This window comes from Acartia tonsa, chromosome 15, assembly GCF_053477335.1.
Source record: "Acartia tonsa isolate MP-2025a chromosome 15, ASM5347733v1, whole genome shotgun sequence".
Taxonomy (NCBI): Eukaryota; Metazoa; Arthropoda; class Copepoda; order Calanoida; family Acartiidae; genus Acartia; species Acartia tonsa.
Genome location: NC_137274.1, coordinates 7,536,489 through 7,552,589, shown reverse-complemented (window position 1 = coordinate 7,552,589; position 16,101 = coordinate 7,536,489). Strand labels below are relative to the sequence as shown.

The 16,101-nt window shown below is 34.0% G+C and overlaps 1 protein-coding gene across 2 annotated transcripts in view; it reads right to left on the bottom strand.

Moving 5' to 3' along the window:
• Positions 1 to 1,662: 1,662 nt before the first annotated feature.
• Positions 1,663 to 16,101, bottom strand: part of LOC145307187 (uncharacterized) — a 44,694-nt gene continuing 30,255 nt past the window's right edge. Inside the window, exons 9-24 of one of the 2 annotated variants that reach the window (XM_080149546.1) lie at positions 15,434 to 15,487; positions 14,565 to 14,613; positions 13,483 to 13,568; positions 11,126 to 11,190; positions 10,511 to 10,623; positions 9,265 to 9,352; positions 8,503 to 8,539; positions 7,429 to 7,930; positions 6,471 to 6,723; positions 5,932 to 6,047; positions 4,603 to 4,713; positions 3,733 to 3,837; positions 3,269 to 3,388; positions 2,998 to 3,092; positions 2,463 to 2,558; positions 1,663 to 1,813 (exon numbers count right to left, since the gene is read on the bottom strand). In XM_080149546.1, the coding sequence (XP_080005672.1) occupies positions 1,756 to 1,813; positions 2,463 to 2,558; positions 2,998 to 3,092; positions 3,269 to 3,388; positions 3,733 to 3,837; positions 4,603 to 4,713; positions 5,932 to 6,047; positions 6,471 to 6,723; positions 7,429 to 7,930; positions 8,503 to 8,539; positions 9,265 to 9,352; positions 10,511 to 10,623; positions 11,126 to 11,190; positions 13,483 to 13,568; positions 14,565 to 14,613; positions 15,434 to 15,487 (1,948 nt within the window). In that variant the 3' untranslated portion in view covers positions 1,663 to 1,755. The remainder of the gene's footprint in view (positions 1,814 to 2,462; positions 2,559 to 2,997; positions 3,093 to 3,268; positions 3,389 to 3,732; positions 3,838 to 4,602; positions 4,714 to 5,931; positions 6,048 to 6,470; positions 6,724 to 7,428; positions 7,931 to 8,502; positions 8,540 to 9,264; positions 9,353 to 10,510; positions 10,624 to 11,125; positions 11,191 to 13,482; positions 13,569 to 14,564; positions 14,614 to 15,433; positions 15,488 to 16,101) is intronic. The other variant, XM_080149547.1, reaches the window with a different exon arrangement.

Genomic DNA, 16,101 nt, shown 5'->3' with positions numbered 1-16,101 from the left:
AGGTCGTCAATTTTACTATGTGTTACCCCCCCCCCCCCCCCACCCCAACAAAAGTTTAAAAACACGTATAGGATTCATGATTTTTTTCGAATAAATTTTGTTGATGGCATTAGCTTAAAAAAAACACTCCTAGATATCTTTATTTTTATTTTATTTAAATGGAAGAAGGGGAAATTATTTTGTTTTTTAATTGAGGACTTTCCCATTATTTTAAAATCATTTTAAAATTATTACAAAATGTTTACTTATACAACATATAAAAATATTTTTTTTCAAATCCAAATACATTATATACATACTAGCAGCTACGCCCCTACAAGCCTCTAGTGTTAAATGTTTATTTTTTATTTCAAATATCTAATTTGAGAAATAATTTGTCTATGTTACGTTCAAGTCTGTAGGTAAAAGCGAGAATATTTTTTAAAAATTTAGATTATTTTGTGATTTCTTTTGGGAGGGTGGTGGTACCCTCCCCTAAAATAGTTATGTACCTTCCCGGGACCTATGAGAAGCTACCCTGTTAGGGAGAACCCGATCGGTTCAGCGGTTAGTGAGAGCCTTCGACACAAATATACAAACAGACAGACATCCTGTTACTTTATTATAAGGATATATGTATATTTGTTTTAAAAATTCAATAATAAAATTAGAATATTAAAAAGCGCAGCTTCCCTATAATTAAGGTTCTTTCTAAATCGTATCATTTTAAAAACTACTTAAAGTGATTAATATCCTAAAAGGGTCATATCATTATTGACGATGTTAAATTCAGAGAGAGAGGTGACAATGAGCTGTTTATTACACTAGTCCCCAAAAGTTTATAATAACGTTTTCTTATTCATTGACTTTAGGGACTTCTAATGAATTTTAATTGGTTGGTTTATAAAGTTGAGTGTTTTAACGGTTCAACCAATTATTGTAATCTACAGAAGGGTTAATTTCTTGAGGGATAAGACAATGGCCGATAATTCGATGTGATGTGCATCCCAAATAAAATATAAAACTACATCTTATTTAGACTACAATTATTGGTTAAAAAGATTTGACACTCCATATTTTTATCAAACAATTTGTACCGAAAGATTTAAAGCCTGTTTTTTTTAAACTTTGGGTACCAGTATAATTCTAAGTCCAATATTCCCTCCTATGGCATATGCTACTTTGAACATAAATGTCTTTGTTAATAGTATAATTTATGGGATCTACTGCAGGTCATGGTAAAATATTGCTGGTAAGCAATATTTCCAAAAATCTATGAATTTTAAAGGCTGCTAGCTGCCAAACCGCTGAACGTACAGATCATACCCGGACACTGTTTTAAGCGGCATAAGAAGGCCTTCAAATAATCTGGAATAGCCATAAATCAATAATGCATAATTATATCGCAGTGCAGAGAAATGCGCGAAAAAGACCTATTTTACGCGTTTTTTCTACAGTGAAGCTTTCCCTGTGCATAATTGGATCTTGACTATTCTAGATTATTTGTAGGCCTTCTTATACCGCTTAAAATGGTGTGCGGGTATGACCTGTACGTTCAGCCGTTTGGCAGCTAGCAGCCTTTAAAATTCATAGATTTTTGGAAATATTGCTTACCAGCAATATTTTACCGTGAACTGCAGTAGATCCAATTTATGGTTTTTCTTTAATATACAGTCCTAAAAAATATATTTCAAATATATATAATTTTTTTTATTTTCGAGATCTTTATGTAGCGCAACCATTTGATAACTATCTGTCTAGCTGTCTGTGTGTCCTTCACACAGTGGATAGGATATCTGCAAGTTGGCTTTCTTGTTTTACAGTGTCAACACACCTAAAGAAGTAGATTAAAATTAGTGGTTGAAACGTTTAGACACTTGACTTATTGCATCAACCAATCAAAATTCAATTCAAGTCTCAAACACCCAGGGATCTAAAGGGATAAGACTTTAGCTTATAAATTGATGTACATCCCCAATGATGTTACACAAAATTCCACCTTCTATAGATTACAATTAGTGGTTGAAACGTTTGGTAACTCAACTTAATAAACCAACCAATCAAAATTTATTAAAAGTTCCCAAATTTGTTATTACAATTAATAAGAAAACGTTACTATAAAACTTTGGGGACTAGTGTAATAAAAGCCAATTGTCCCCTCCTTCGTTGTATCCCTTAAGCTCTTTCATTCATACTAGCGGCTACGCCCCTAGAGGCCTCTAGGGACACGTAAAATTGTTTCTTTGCAATCTATTTTAAAATCAACTATTTACCAAAAACATTTTTTTCGGCGCTAGATGGCGTTTTTTATTTTGTCGAGTTCTGAGGAGTATGGTGGCACCCCCAAAATAGTTATAAAGCTTTCCGGGACCTATGAGAAGCTAAATTAAAGAAAACCCAATCGGTTCAGCAGTTAGATCCTTCAGTACAAACAGACAAACAAACAGACATCCTGTTACTTTATTATAAGGATAAAAAGCAACCTGTCAGAGAAATCGACACTTGAAGAATTTTCATCAATTTCCTTGATCAGAGCGTTAAAGTCCACCTCGAGGTCAGAGAACCAGCTCTTTCGTCTCCTAGATGTATTAATAAATCATTTACCTGTTGAAATATCTCATATGGTTGAAGATACTGTCCATGACACTCAAACGCTATTGTTCAACAACCCAGGATAACTAAGGAGAGCAAAATGAATCCTTTTCTGTCCAAACACCAAGGGTATCAGATTAAGTAACACCCATCAGACAGCCAACTCTTTGATTGTACAAACTTTGTATGAGAAGTTCTAACTGTGCATGGTAATGAGTTATGCACGGTAATGAGTATTACCACTACTCTAACTACTTATGTTGCGCATCTGACATAACAGCAGTAGGAACCATTTTTAACGTCTTTAGATATGACGTAGAGTCAAACTGAGATTAGAACCTATCATCTTTTCGACATCAAGCGGATGCACTACGCGTTGAGCCACAGTCGCGGGTAACTAGAATACCTAAGTCACTGAAAGGTTACCTTGGGTGAACTTCTTTGGTTGCTTGATGATTATTTGATTCTAGTATATCCATCATTTCCTCATCTTGATCAACTTTCAACCAGTCATATGATGTCTACAATTAAAAAAGGATAAGAAATTTTTAGCCCCAAAATGCAGAAGGCAAAGGCTAAAAAATCTTATTAATGTACAGTTTTCATAGAAAACTGGATATAACATGATGCTAGACATAGTTTTCAGTGTAGCTGAGAACCGGTTCTAATCCACCCGATATTTATCAGTATCGATTACCTTGTTGTTGTTCTGTGGTGTACATATTTGTCCAGTGAGATGGCAGGATGACTCTCCGTATCCTGAATCAGGGCTGGCCAGGGGGGTCACACCCACTTCTGTCCAGCCTTCTGTCTTCACCTAGAATATAATATTCAGTTTTTCACAGATAAAAAATATGAAAAATATTAGTATTAATTTATGATTTTTTGGGTCCCAGACGGCCAAAGGCCAAGAAAATGAGCATATATTCTAATTTGTTTTTTGTGGAAAAATTTTATACATGAATTTTCAATATGGGCTTTATATGACTGTTTTAGAATAAAACTTTAGACAGACTTTACCAAAAGAATTTCAAATGATAGCTTTTTTCCTTATATAGATTTTTGAAGACTTTAAAATACAAAAAAAATAATTAAACAATGCATAATTGTTAAAGGTTGAGAACTAGTTTCCTTTTCATTCAAAGGGGCATGAAAATCTACCTTTATTTCAAATGGGTTGGAAGTTACAGAGATATTTTGCATCGTTCCATTTGTGCCAAGATCAGAACCTGACACCATCATGTTCAGATCAGGAATAAACACATCCTAGAGTCAATATTTAATAGTTATTTCTCGCATTGTATTATTAACAGCTTGCCGCGGATATAAAATGTACAATTATAAGATTAAAACCAGTTTTTTAGTCCTGATATGATGAAGGTACGGTCTAAAAGAACTGGTTTTAATCATATGATTGTACATTTTTTATATTAGTAGATATCTGGATATAATACGATGCAAGACATACTATTTTGTATGGATGAGAACCGGTTCTAATCTACCGGATATTAATTGGTTTCGATTGAATACAAGGAAAGTTAATTATTAATCATGTGACAATAATTATGTGAGTAGGGGGAATGCCTTGACCCACATATGCAACCCATTACCAGGTGCATTTAAAACTTTCAGAAAAGGACATACATTGGTTGTCTGCTGGATTTTACTTAACCTAATGCTATTTAATTAGTTTTAGACCATAGCCTCAAATTACAAGTGGATGATACACTTAGGTTCTCTGAAAAATGTCTTGTAATCAAAGGAGAACCTTACTCAAGTAGGTAACTAGTAAAATCAAACAGAGGTGGATTCTTCAAAAAAAATTAGGGTCACTGCATCACTGCTGAGTCAAAATTGTTATTTTAGTGAAAAATCCTCCAAAATCACATAAAAAATCTACAAAAATCAAAAACATCTGATATATGATTTTATTTAATTTTCGTAGATTATTTGGTGATTTTGGAGGATTTTTACCTCACAATCGATGCAGTGACCCATTTTTAAAAAAGAATCCACCTCAGATGTGAATACCTGTTTAACTAGATTTTCAGTTGCATGTGAGGCAATGTTATCATTAGTGATTAGTGAATTGTTTTTAGTAGACAACTCATGGCTGTAGCACATTTCATGATCATCCTCAACCTAATTTTTAAAAAAGTTTTGGTATTGTCCCTTTCAGGGCAACGCCTCTTATGGGGCAATACGTTGTATTTTCACAGTAGCTTTTATAGGTTATTTTAGGTTAGTTGATTGCCCCACTGGGTTAGGCAGTTGGCCCTGCAAGATCAGAACCCCCCCCCCCCCCCTAGGGGCTAGAAATAGGAGAAAAGCTACTGTGAAAATACAATGAATCACCCCTTAAGAGGCATTGCCACGAAAGTAACTATACCCTAAAGTTTTAAAACTAGTAAGATCAACTAAATCAAAGCACTTGTTGAAAGACAAATTCTGAAATTGAGCATAATTATATAATAGTATTTGGTTTTCCTTTTCAATGAAGCCTATTATTGGTACAGGATAGGTTTAAAACTAATTTGATATAAGAAGCTTCTATTCCCTAATCCTTAAAATAAAGTAACACTATGTCTGACTGTCTGTACCAAAAGATCTTTCTAACTGATGATCCATTATGGTTCTCCTTTAATTGGTAGCTTCTCCTTGGAAGGTTTATAACTATTTGGGGTAAGGGTACAACCAACATCCCAAGAGAAATTGCAAAAAAAAACACAACTAACCCCATCTAGCTGCTGAGAAAATATTTTTGGTAAACAGCTGATCTTAACATAAATTGAAAAAAAAAACATTTTACATTTTGCTAGATGCTGCTAGTAGTGATATAAAGTAACAAGTATGTATGGTTCTCTATGAAAGTGAAGCTTTTCATGGGTCCATAGAAGGTTCAAATATGTTTTCTAAGTTAAGCCCCCACTCTCTCAAGAAGAATTACTCTTAGAACCTGACCCCACTCCAATTTTTTTTATTTATCCATTTTTATTTGCTCCTCCCTTCAAGCTCTCCTAGAGTTCTAAACAGTTTAGTTGCTATCTATAATACAAAATAGAACGATGTATGTCTGTCTATTTGTCTGTCTGAAGCTCAAGATCTCAGTAACCACTGAACATATTGGGCTCTACTCTTTAGGGAATATACCTACTAGTCCTGTGATGGTTTCAAGCTATTTTCTGGGGGGGGTGAGACCCCCCAAAAAATTAAAAAAAAAAATATTTTCTTTTTTCAAATCTAAAATATGAAAATTAGGTTGACCAAAACTCTTGGGTCAAAGCCCCTAGAGGCTAGGGGCAATGCAGCTAGTTAAACTATAAACTAATAATAAATTCATAATACTATACAAATTATTACTTCTGATTTGATGCTATCATTGATCTTGTTATGAAGGGGCTGATCAAATAGCTGGCTAAGAACATCCATATTGAGTGGGGTTGGTGCTGGCATATCCATTTTACTCAATACAGAACCTGACAAATAAAATTGTAATAAAATCAAGGTATTACAACTACAAGAGTTGATAGCATCAAATCTTTCCGCTTTCATTTTAAAACCTGTTCCTAGCGGATAAGACTCATTTCAATGGTTAATGGGGAAAGAATACTGCTTAACTCCTTTTTTAGGGGGAACAGAAGGGTATCATATTCCCCCCATAAGGTTGTGTAAAAGCTTCAGTTAGAAGAATATTTGACAGTAAAGTTTAGAATAGTACAAATATGCAACTTATTGTCAATTTTATCAATTTTCTTCTTTGATTGATTTGATATTTCTTAGGGTAGTCAAGAATAAAATATCAAAGGATGTCAAATATGTCCCTCCACCTCTTCCCCTCTTCCCGGGAACACAAATTTCTAGGAGCCGCCCCCACTGGAATAGGGTTAGGTAATAATTACCTTGATTGTGCGTGCTGATGATGTTTGATTGTGGTACAACTAAGGCGTTAGATGAAGCTATTGAGCAGGGGAATGAAACGTTTCTGCTGATTGTTGCAGGTGAAGCTGTTGAACATGTGGATGAAACATTTGAGCTGATTGCGGTAGGTGAAGCTGATGAGCATGCGTATGAAACATTTCTGTCGATTTGTGTGTAGAAAGGCTCCATCTTAGGAGACAATGGTGGAGAGGTCGGCTCACTCTTTATCTTATTCTGTAAAAAATATATATTAATTTGGACCAGCATCTTTTTAATTTCCAATTTTGTACATATCACCCTCATCCTATCTCAATATTTACTACTAGCTAAAAAAAAGCTACAAACTTCCAAAAAAATCCAAACTTGAAAAATTAAAATTTTGATTGTATAATGTATAAATCACTTTGTAGGTAAACTATATTCCCCTTTGACCGGAGTAGCTGAAAGTACCTTTTGCAAAAGTTGGGTTATCTGTTGTACAACTTCGGATTATTGAGCAAATGGGCAATCAATTGTGTGTTTATCATAATTTGAGATCTTAATGGTATTTGTGTATTTGTTAAGTTAATAGAACTTGAGTAAAATCTTTAAAATCTTCACAAGTATGTAACATAATCCTTGTAATAAAGTAAAAAGAATCACTGCATGTGTAATTTTACAAACCAGTGAACCGATATGATTTTCTTTTACTAGGTAGCTTCTTTTAGGTCCTTTGGGAGGTTTATAACCATTTGGGGGAAGGTACAACTTTTTACTTTTCTTTTTAAATTAAAATAAATAATTTGGTTGGTAAATTCAAACCCACCTCAAGTCCCCCTAGTGGTTTCTAGGGGCAAAGAAATAAAATGTACAATTTATCAACCTTAAAATAGTTTAATCTAAGGTTTGGTTGTCTACTAGATGTTCATCAGATTTTGAAGAAAAAATCCATAGTATTACCTGTGTAGCAAATTGCCGGTTTGGATTAATCAGAGTAAGTGGCGATTTGTTCAAACTATTGATATTAGGTGTGGTAGGTTCGCTTTTGATATGGCGCTCCTGGCTAAGAATCTCATTAGGATCCACTGCAGTATACTCTGTATAATTTGCAACTCCAATGCTGGAAAATAAATTCAGTGCCTCCTGAGAATGTGAAATGTTGGTTGTCTGTAAGGCAGAGAGTGGCACAGGTTTAAGTCCACTTACACTCTGTGCAAGCAAAGTGGGCATTGCAATGCCCCCATGTGGCAAACTTGAGAACACTGAAACCGGTTTTATGTCATTCTCTCCCTCAAGCTCCATACCACATGGTGGTGGGTGGGAAATTTCACTGGGCTGATTACATGGTTGAGATGAGATCATTGTTGGTGGAGATGAAGTTGGTAAACAGTTGAGTGCAGGCAATGAGTTATTAGCTGCTAATGATGGAAGGGGTTGACTACCACGAGATAGCATAAGTCTCCTAAAAATAGTTTATAGATTTACCTCAAATTGCCTTGTTGAGCACAAATACCCTACCCATTATTTTTTAATTAATTTAAAGGGTGATAGATTCTGGTTTGTTTTACTACTTTAAAGTTTATTATTATTTTACTTGGTAGACCCACAGAGTTTGGGCATCACAGGTATAGGCCATTTAAAAAGCTACAAAATATTTTTTTATTAAGAATATTATTTCGATCGCCAATTCAAATTTTATTTATTTTTGCTTTTAGCATGATAAATTTTAAAAAATCCTATTGCATATAAGTATAATGCTTCCATCCAAAAAAATTCGCCAATATATGTAAAATTCAAACAAGTTAACTTAGACCAATATTTAGAGTTCAATAAGAACAAAAATTTAATAAAAAACCCGTTTGTTAATGTAGAGAAGGTAAAAACTGCTTAAACAACAGTTTTAATAAAAGGTTTCAATGTTATAGCTTGCTTCAATCATGTCATTAATTTGATAAAAACACTAAACCATGATTTAATTACTTTTATAGTCATATTGAAATTAATTTTAAAAAGTAAATAAAAAGAAATGATCACCTCTGTTGTAGGTTAGGCCCCACCATGTTATCGGTAACTAAAAAATAAATAACAGTTATATCTTTCATCACATTATTAACACTAAAAAGCTTTCTGCGGATATAAAAATGTATAAATATGAGATTAAAACCAGTTTTTTAACCCCGAGATGCACATGCTACAAAAATCTTATAATTGTACATTATCATATTAATAGAAAGCTGGATATAATACGATACTAGACATAATTTTTCATTATGGCTAATCCACCGGTTATATTAATCGGTTTTAAAGCAATATGGGAAATAATAGTTATTAATATTAATAATTTCTTAAAATTGATCATGCTGGAATAGGCTTTTCAAATATTCTGGCAATATATGATTACATGGCATAACATTCCCATCATTGACAAAAGGGGCATGGTGACGCTTCGCGCAAAAATCACCTTTGAACATACTCTGCATTTTAAATTGAAATGTAACTCACTCAATCAACAACCACCAGACAACCAACCATTTGATTGCACGACCTTTGTCTGAGAAGTCCTAACTGTGCAAGGTAATGAGTTGCGCCTGTATTAGGCCAAGGTATTCCCCCCTACTCTGACTATTCATGTCGCGAATCTGACCTAGCATCAGTAGGAACCATTTCTAATGTCTTTAGTAATGACAAGGTGTCGGACAGAGATTCGAACCTATCACATTCCTGACGACAAGCGGATGCGCTGAGTTTTGAGCCATAGTTGAGAGTTCAACTTTCCCATTAGATCCCTGTAATTACCAAGTATAGTTTCAGTGTGTGTTGGGGTGGCCACGAGCTCCCCACCCTCCCCAGCCTTCTTGCTAGCATCATAGTGGGTCACTGTCACCTAGATAGATAGATAGATAGATAGATAGATAGATAGATAGATAGATAGATAGATAGATAGATAGATAGATAGATAGATAGATAGATAGATAGATAGATAGATAGATAGATAGATAGATAGATAGATAGATAGATAGATAGATAGATAGATAGATAGATAGATAGATAGATAGATAGATAGATAGATAGATAGATAGATAGATAGATAGATAGATAGATAGATAGATAGATAGATAGATAGATAGATAGATAGATAGATAGATAGATAGATAGATAGATAGATAGATAAATAGATAGATAGATAAATAGATAGATAGATAGAAAGATAGATAGATAGATAGATAGATAGATAGATAGATAGATAGATAGATAGATAGATAGATAGTTAGAGAGATAGATAGATAGATAGATAGATAGATAGATAGATAGATAGATAGATAGATATATAGATGGATAGATAGATAGATAGATAGATAGATAGATAGATATATATATATAGATATATAGATAATTTTCCCCGCCCTTCCCCGTCCTTCTTGCTAGCATCATAGTGAGTCACAGTCACCTAGATAGATAGATAGATAGAAAGGGAGAGGAAATTGGAATTTGATAAAAATCTCTCTAATTTGCTGGTTTTAAAATTTTGTCACAATAACTTTAATTTACCAAAGGGTTAATCATTCATAAATTTATCCTATTAAGTCTTATCCCTCAAGATCCCTGAAGTATGTATATCTCTACATGACCACATCAATTACCGCATATGGGCAGGATACTCAATGACATGACTCCATGACTCAAACGCCATAGTTCAACAACCCAAGATAACCAAGGGGAGCCGAATGTCTCCTTTTCTGTCCAAACACACAGGGTATTAGGTTAAGTAACAACCTTCAGACAACCAACTCTTTGATTGCACGACCTTTGTCTGAGAAGTCCTAACTGTGCATGGTAATGAGTCGCACAAGTTTTGGGCCAAGGCATTCCCACTATTGTATTCGCTCTTAACTATAAATTTTGCACATCTAACATAGTAGCAGTAGGAACCATTTTAACATCTTTAGTTATGACGCAGTGTTAAGCCGAGATTTAAACCTCCCCAACACAGAGCAGATGTGCTACATGTTGAAACATGGTCGCAGGTTGTAAATATCTGTACCTTAGTGCCAGCTGGCAGCATAGAGGCCCAGGATGAAATATCTGTAGATCCATCCAGCAGACCTCCGCCTCCAGAGAAACTACCCTGTCCAACACACACAGGAGATACTCCACCTTGATTGAATAATAGAATGATCAATCGATTGATTGATAGATAGATGGATCGATTGATAATCAATATATTGATACTTAGATTGATATATAGTTTGATTGATAGATTGATCAATAGATTGATCAATAGATTGATCGATAGATTGATCGATAGATTGATCGATAGATTGATCGATAGATTGATTGACAGATTGATTGACAGATTGATCAATAGATTGATTGATTGATTGATTGATAGATTGATTAATAGATTGATCAATAGATTCAGTGATAGATTGATTGATAGATTGATTGATAGATTGATTGATAGATTGATTGATAGATTGATTCATAGATTGATTGATATATTGATTGATGGATTGATCAATAGATTAGTTGAGAGAATGATCAATAGATTGATAATTGATTGAGAAATTAATCAAAAGAAAGAGATAATAACTCTTTTTGTCTTAAATATGATACACTTAACTTTAAAAAAACAAAATAAAACCATCGAAGTACCTACCTTTAGAAGTTACTAATGTAGAACATTTAGAAGAAGTTGTTAAACCATTGTTACTCAACCCACGCCTAAAATAAATAAAACTTGAAATGTCTGTCTGTATGTCTGTCTGTTTGTGAGAAACAACATTTGTGGTGAAAAATAGCATATCCTATTTAAGAAAGAGGGCTTAAATTTGCTGTTAAAATTACTAAATTAATTCCCAGATCTATAGGGATAAGACAATGGCCTATAAATTGATGCACATCCCTAATTATGATACACAAATTACCCCTTCTGTAGATTAAAATTAGTGAATGAACCGTTTGAACACTCAACTTAAAGAACCAACAATTCAAAATTCACTAACGTCTCAAAAGTTGTCAAGCCAATGAATAAGAAAACGTAATTATTAAACTTTGGGGACTTGTGTAATAAACAGCCCATTGTCCTCCCTCTCTCTCTGAAATTTTTGAGTATACATTAATCAAATTAATTTGTCCGTTTACGTGACATTCTGGTTATAGAGTTGCCATGCTTTATAAATCTTACCTAACTATTACAGGAATCCCCATGCGAAGTTTGGACAAACGACAAAAGCCAGCTGTTTGTAATGTAGGGACATACTGACGTATGGACAGACCAACACTAGTTATAGAAAAGCTTCGCTTTTAAAAATCTAACTCAACCAAAATTTTGAATATTTTCTTAAAAACAAATATTAATTCAAAAAGGTTTCGCGATTTTTTTACTTTTTAAAACTAACATAAGCTCACTCTATTTCTGACTACTGAACAACACACCTTTGTAAAGCATCTAGAATCTTTGCATCTATCTTATTTGTCTGTCTGTTTGTCTGTCTGTTTGTCTGTCTGTTTGTCTGTCTGTTTGTCTGTCTGTTTGTCTGTCTGTTTGTCTGTCTGTTTGTCTGTCTGATTGTCTGTCTGTTTGTCTGTCTGTTTGTCTGTCTGTTTGTCTGTCTGTTTGTCTGTCTGTCTGTCTGTTTGTCTGTATGTTTGTCTGTATGTTTGTCTGTCTGTTTGTCTGTCTGTTTGTCTGTCTGTTTGTCTTTCTGTTTGTCTGTCACTTTGTCTGTCTGTTTGTCTTTTTATTTTTCTGTCTGTTTGTCTGTCTGTTTGTCTGTCTGTTTGTCTGTCTGTTTGTCTGTCTGTTTGTCTGTCTATTTGTCTGTTTTTTGTCTGTTTGTTTGTCTGTCTGTTTGTCTGTCTGTCTGTCTGTTTGTCTGTCTGTTTGTCTGTCTGTTTTTCTGTCTGTTTGTCTGTCTGTTTGTCTGACTGTTTGTCAGTCTTTTTGTCTGTATGTTTGTCTGTATGTTTGTCTGTCTGTTTGTCTGTCTGTTTGTCTGTCTATTTATCTGTCTGTTTGTCTGTCTGTTTGTCTGTCTGTTTGTCTGTCTGTTTGTCTGTTTGTCTGTCTGTTTGTCTGTCTGTTTGTCTGTCTGTTTGTCTGTCTGTTTGTCTGTCTGTTTGTCTGTCTATTTGTCTGTCTATTTGTCTGTTTGTTTGTCTGTCTGTTTGTCTGTCTGTCTGTCTGTCTGTCTGTTTGTCTGTCTGTTTGTCTGTCTGTTTGTCTGTCTGTTTGTCTGTCTGTTTGTCTGTCTGTTTGTCTGTCTGTTTGTCTGTCTGTTTGTCTGTCTGTTTTTCTGTCTGTTTGTCTGTCTGTTTGTCTGACTGTTTGCCAGTCTTTTTGTCTGTATGTTTGTCTGTATGTTTGTCTGTCTGTTTGTCTGTCTGTTTGTCTGTCTGTTTGTCTGTCTATTTATCTGTCTGTTTGTCTGTCTGTTTGTCTGTCTGTTTGTCTGTCTGTTTGTCTGTCTGTTTGTCTGTCTGTTTGTCTGTTTGTCTGTATGTTTGTCTGTCTGTTTGTCTGTCTGTTTGTCTGTCAGTTTGTCTGTCTGTCTGTTTGTCTGTTTGTTTGTCTGTCTGTTTGTCTATCTGTTTGTCTGTCTGTTTGTCTGTCTGTTTGTCTGTCTGTTTGTCTGTCTGTTTTTCTGTCTTTCTGTTTTTCTGTCTGTTTGTCTGTCTGTTTGTCTGTCTTTTTGTCTGTATGTTTGTCTGTATGTTTGTCTGTCTGTTTGTCTGTCTGTTTGTCTGTCTGTTTGTCTGTCTGTTTGTCTGACTGTTTGTCAGTCTGTTTGTCTGTCTGTTTGTCTGTATGTTTGTCTGTCTGTTTGTCTGACTGTTTGTCAGTCTGTTTGTCTGTCTGTTTGTCTGTATGTTTGTCTGTCTGTTTGTCTGACTGTTTGTCAGTCTGTTTGTCTGTCTGTTTGTCTGTATGTTTGTCTGTCTGTTTGTCTGTCCGTCTGTTCATCTGTTTATATGTTTGTCTGTCTTTTTGTCTGTCTGTTTGTCTCAACTCACCTTTGAAGCGCATCTAGAATTTTAGCATCTAAAGTACACTTTTCTGTCTTGCTATTGGAGATAACTGGTTTCACTTCTACTGAAGTCTAAAACAACAACATAAAATTAAATATTAAATCCTCTAAAACTTTTTGAAAAAATCTTCCAATTTGATTTGTAATAATTATCAAAAGAATTCTAAAGATAGATAAAATTTTGAATTAAAAACATTGTTTTTCTATATAAAAATTAATATATGAAATTAACTCACAAACAAAATATAAATTTTAAATATTTATTCAGACATTACAAATTGTTTCGTGCATGTTTGCACTCTTCAGATGTCAATGTAAAACTAAAGTTTTAAAAAAATTTGATTTAAAGGATTTTTACAAATATTTTGGAAGATTTCTTTGTACATTAAATATAAATCTATGAATATATTTGCAAGGCTGCTTAAAAGCAGTTTGACCACCATGGATGTTTCGTACTTAAATTTGCTTTTTGTTGATGGGAATATGGACGAAAAATGTGAATAAGTTATCTTTAATATCAGCTGATAATTTACCTACACTGAAACGGACAGAAAGTAGTACATTTCAAATTCTTTAATAGTTATTTCTAGCATCGTATTATAAATATCTTTCCGCGGTTATATAATGCCGAAAGCAAAGGCTAAAAAACTAGTTTTAATCTTATGATTGTCCATTTTTATATTCATAGAAAACTGGATATAATACGATGCTAGACATAGTTTTTTCATATGAATGAGAACCGGTTCTAATCCACCGGATATTCATAAGTTTCAAATGAATACGAGAATAGTTATTTCTTTTATCATAGTATAAACCGCTTTCTGCGGGTATAGAATGTACAATTATTTGATTAAAACCAGTTTTTTTAGCCCCGAGGTGCAGAAGGCATGGGCTAAAAAACTGGTTTTAGTCTTATGATTGTACACTTCTATATTCGTAGAAAGCTGGATATAATACGATGCTAGACATAATTATTTTTGTATGGATTAGAACCGGTTCTAATCCACCGGATATTAATCAGTTTCAAATGAATACAAGAAAAACATTTTCTCTTGTTTGATAGCTTACCTGTCCAGATTGAGGAGATGAAAGGGGTGGGAATTTGGCTATGATTCTGTAGCAAATAGTCAATAAAAAACAATGTTTAAGTAAGTTAGCTATCTGTTTGTATGTCTATCTGTATATATGTCAGTATGTATGTATGGGTATTTGTCTGTCTATTTTTCTGTCTCTTTGTATGTCTTTTTGTCTGACTTAATGTCTGTCTGTTTGTCTGTCTGTGTGTCTGTCTGTGTGTCTGTATGTTTGTCTGTCTGTTTGTCTTTCTGTTTGTAAGTCTTTTTGTCTGTCTGTTTGTTTGTCTGTTTGTCTGTCTGTTTGTCTGTCTGTTCATCTGTCTGTTTGTAAGTCTGTTTGTAAGTCTGTTTGTCTGTCTGTTTGTCTGTCTGTTTGTCTGACTTAATGTATGTCTGTTTGTCTGTCTGTGTGTCTGTCTGTTTGTCTGTCTGTTTGTATGTCTGTTTGTCTGTCTGTCTGTTTGTTTGTCTGTCTGTTTGTCTGTTTGTCTGTCTGTTTGTCTGTCTCTTTATCTGTCTGTTTGTCTTTCTATTGTAAGTCTGTTTGTTTGTCTGTTTGTATGTATGTTTGTATGTCTTTTTGTCTGACTTAATGTCTGTCTGTTTGTCTGTCTGTGTGTCTGTCTGTTTGTCTGTCTGTTTGTCTGTCTGTTTGTCTGTCTGTTTGTCTGTCTGTTTGTCTGTCTGTTTGTCTGTCTGTTTGTCTGTCTGTTTGTCTGTCTGTTTGTCTGTCTGTTTGTCTGTCTGTTTGTCTGTCTGTTTGTCTGTCTGTTTGTCTGTCTGTTTGTCTGTCTGTTTGTCTGTCTGTTTGTCTGTCTGTTTGTCTGTCTGTTTATCTGTCTGTTTGTCTGACCATTCCTGGATCTTTTCTTAATAATTGTTTCACCCTCTGCTGTTACAATCTTTTTGGGACACCTATGAAAAAAAATTTAGCGGTTTTCCTCAGAATTATGCACATAAATCTTATCATTTTTTAACAAATTGAAAATAAGTCGACCCCTCAATTTAAATTTTGTTTTAAAATAGAAAAAAATAGGGTTGGCTTTTTTTTCTAGGCAAAATTTCTCTTCGAAAGCTATGAAACCCCTCCCAAAAAAATAGTTATAAACCTTCCCAGGACTTATGAGATCCTACATTGCAAAGGAGAACCATACCGGTTAATAAACGGTTAGCGAGACCCTTTAGTGCACACAGACAGATAAACACAGAGATAGACTTTATAATATAGGAATTAATTAAACCTTAACTAAAAAGATATAGAAAAAAATTCCAAAAAAGCGAAGCTCTGAAAGGATAGGACAAACGAACATTATCACTCACTTTTAATGCATAAGTCAAAACAAAATTGTAAGTATTTTTTTGCGAACCTTTTTACACTATTCCTTTATAGACATATTTACATTTTTAGGACTTTAATAAGATTCTTCGCATATAACATTGTTGAAATGGAAATCTGTAATCCAAAAATCAAATGAGCAGGATAATTACAACATACAAGAAGGATGACAACATCCATAAAAGCGAAGCTC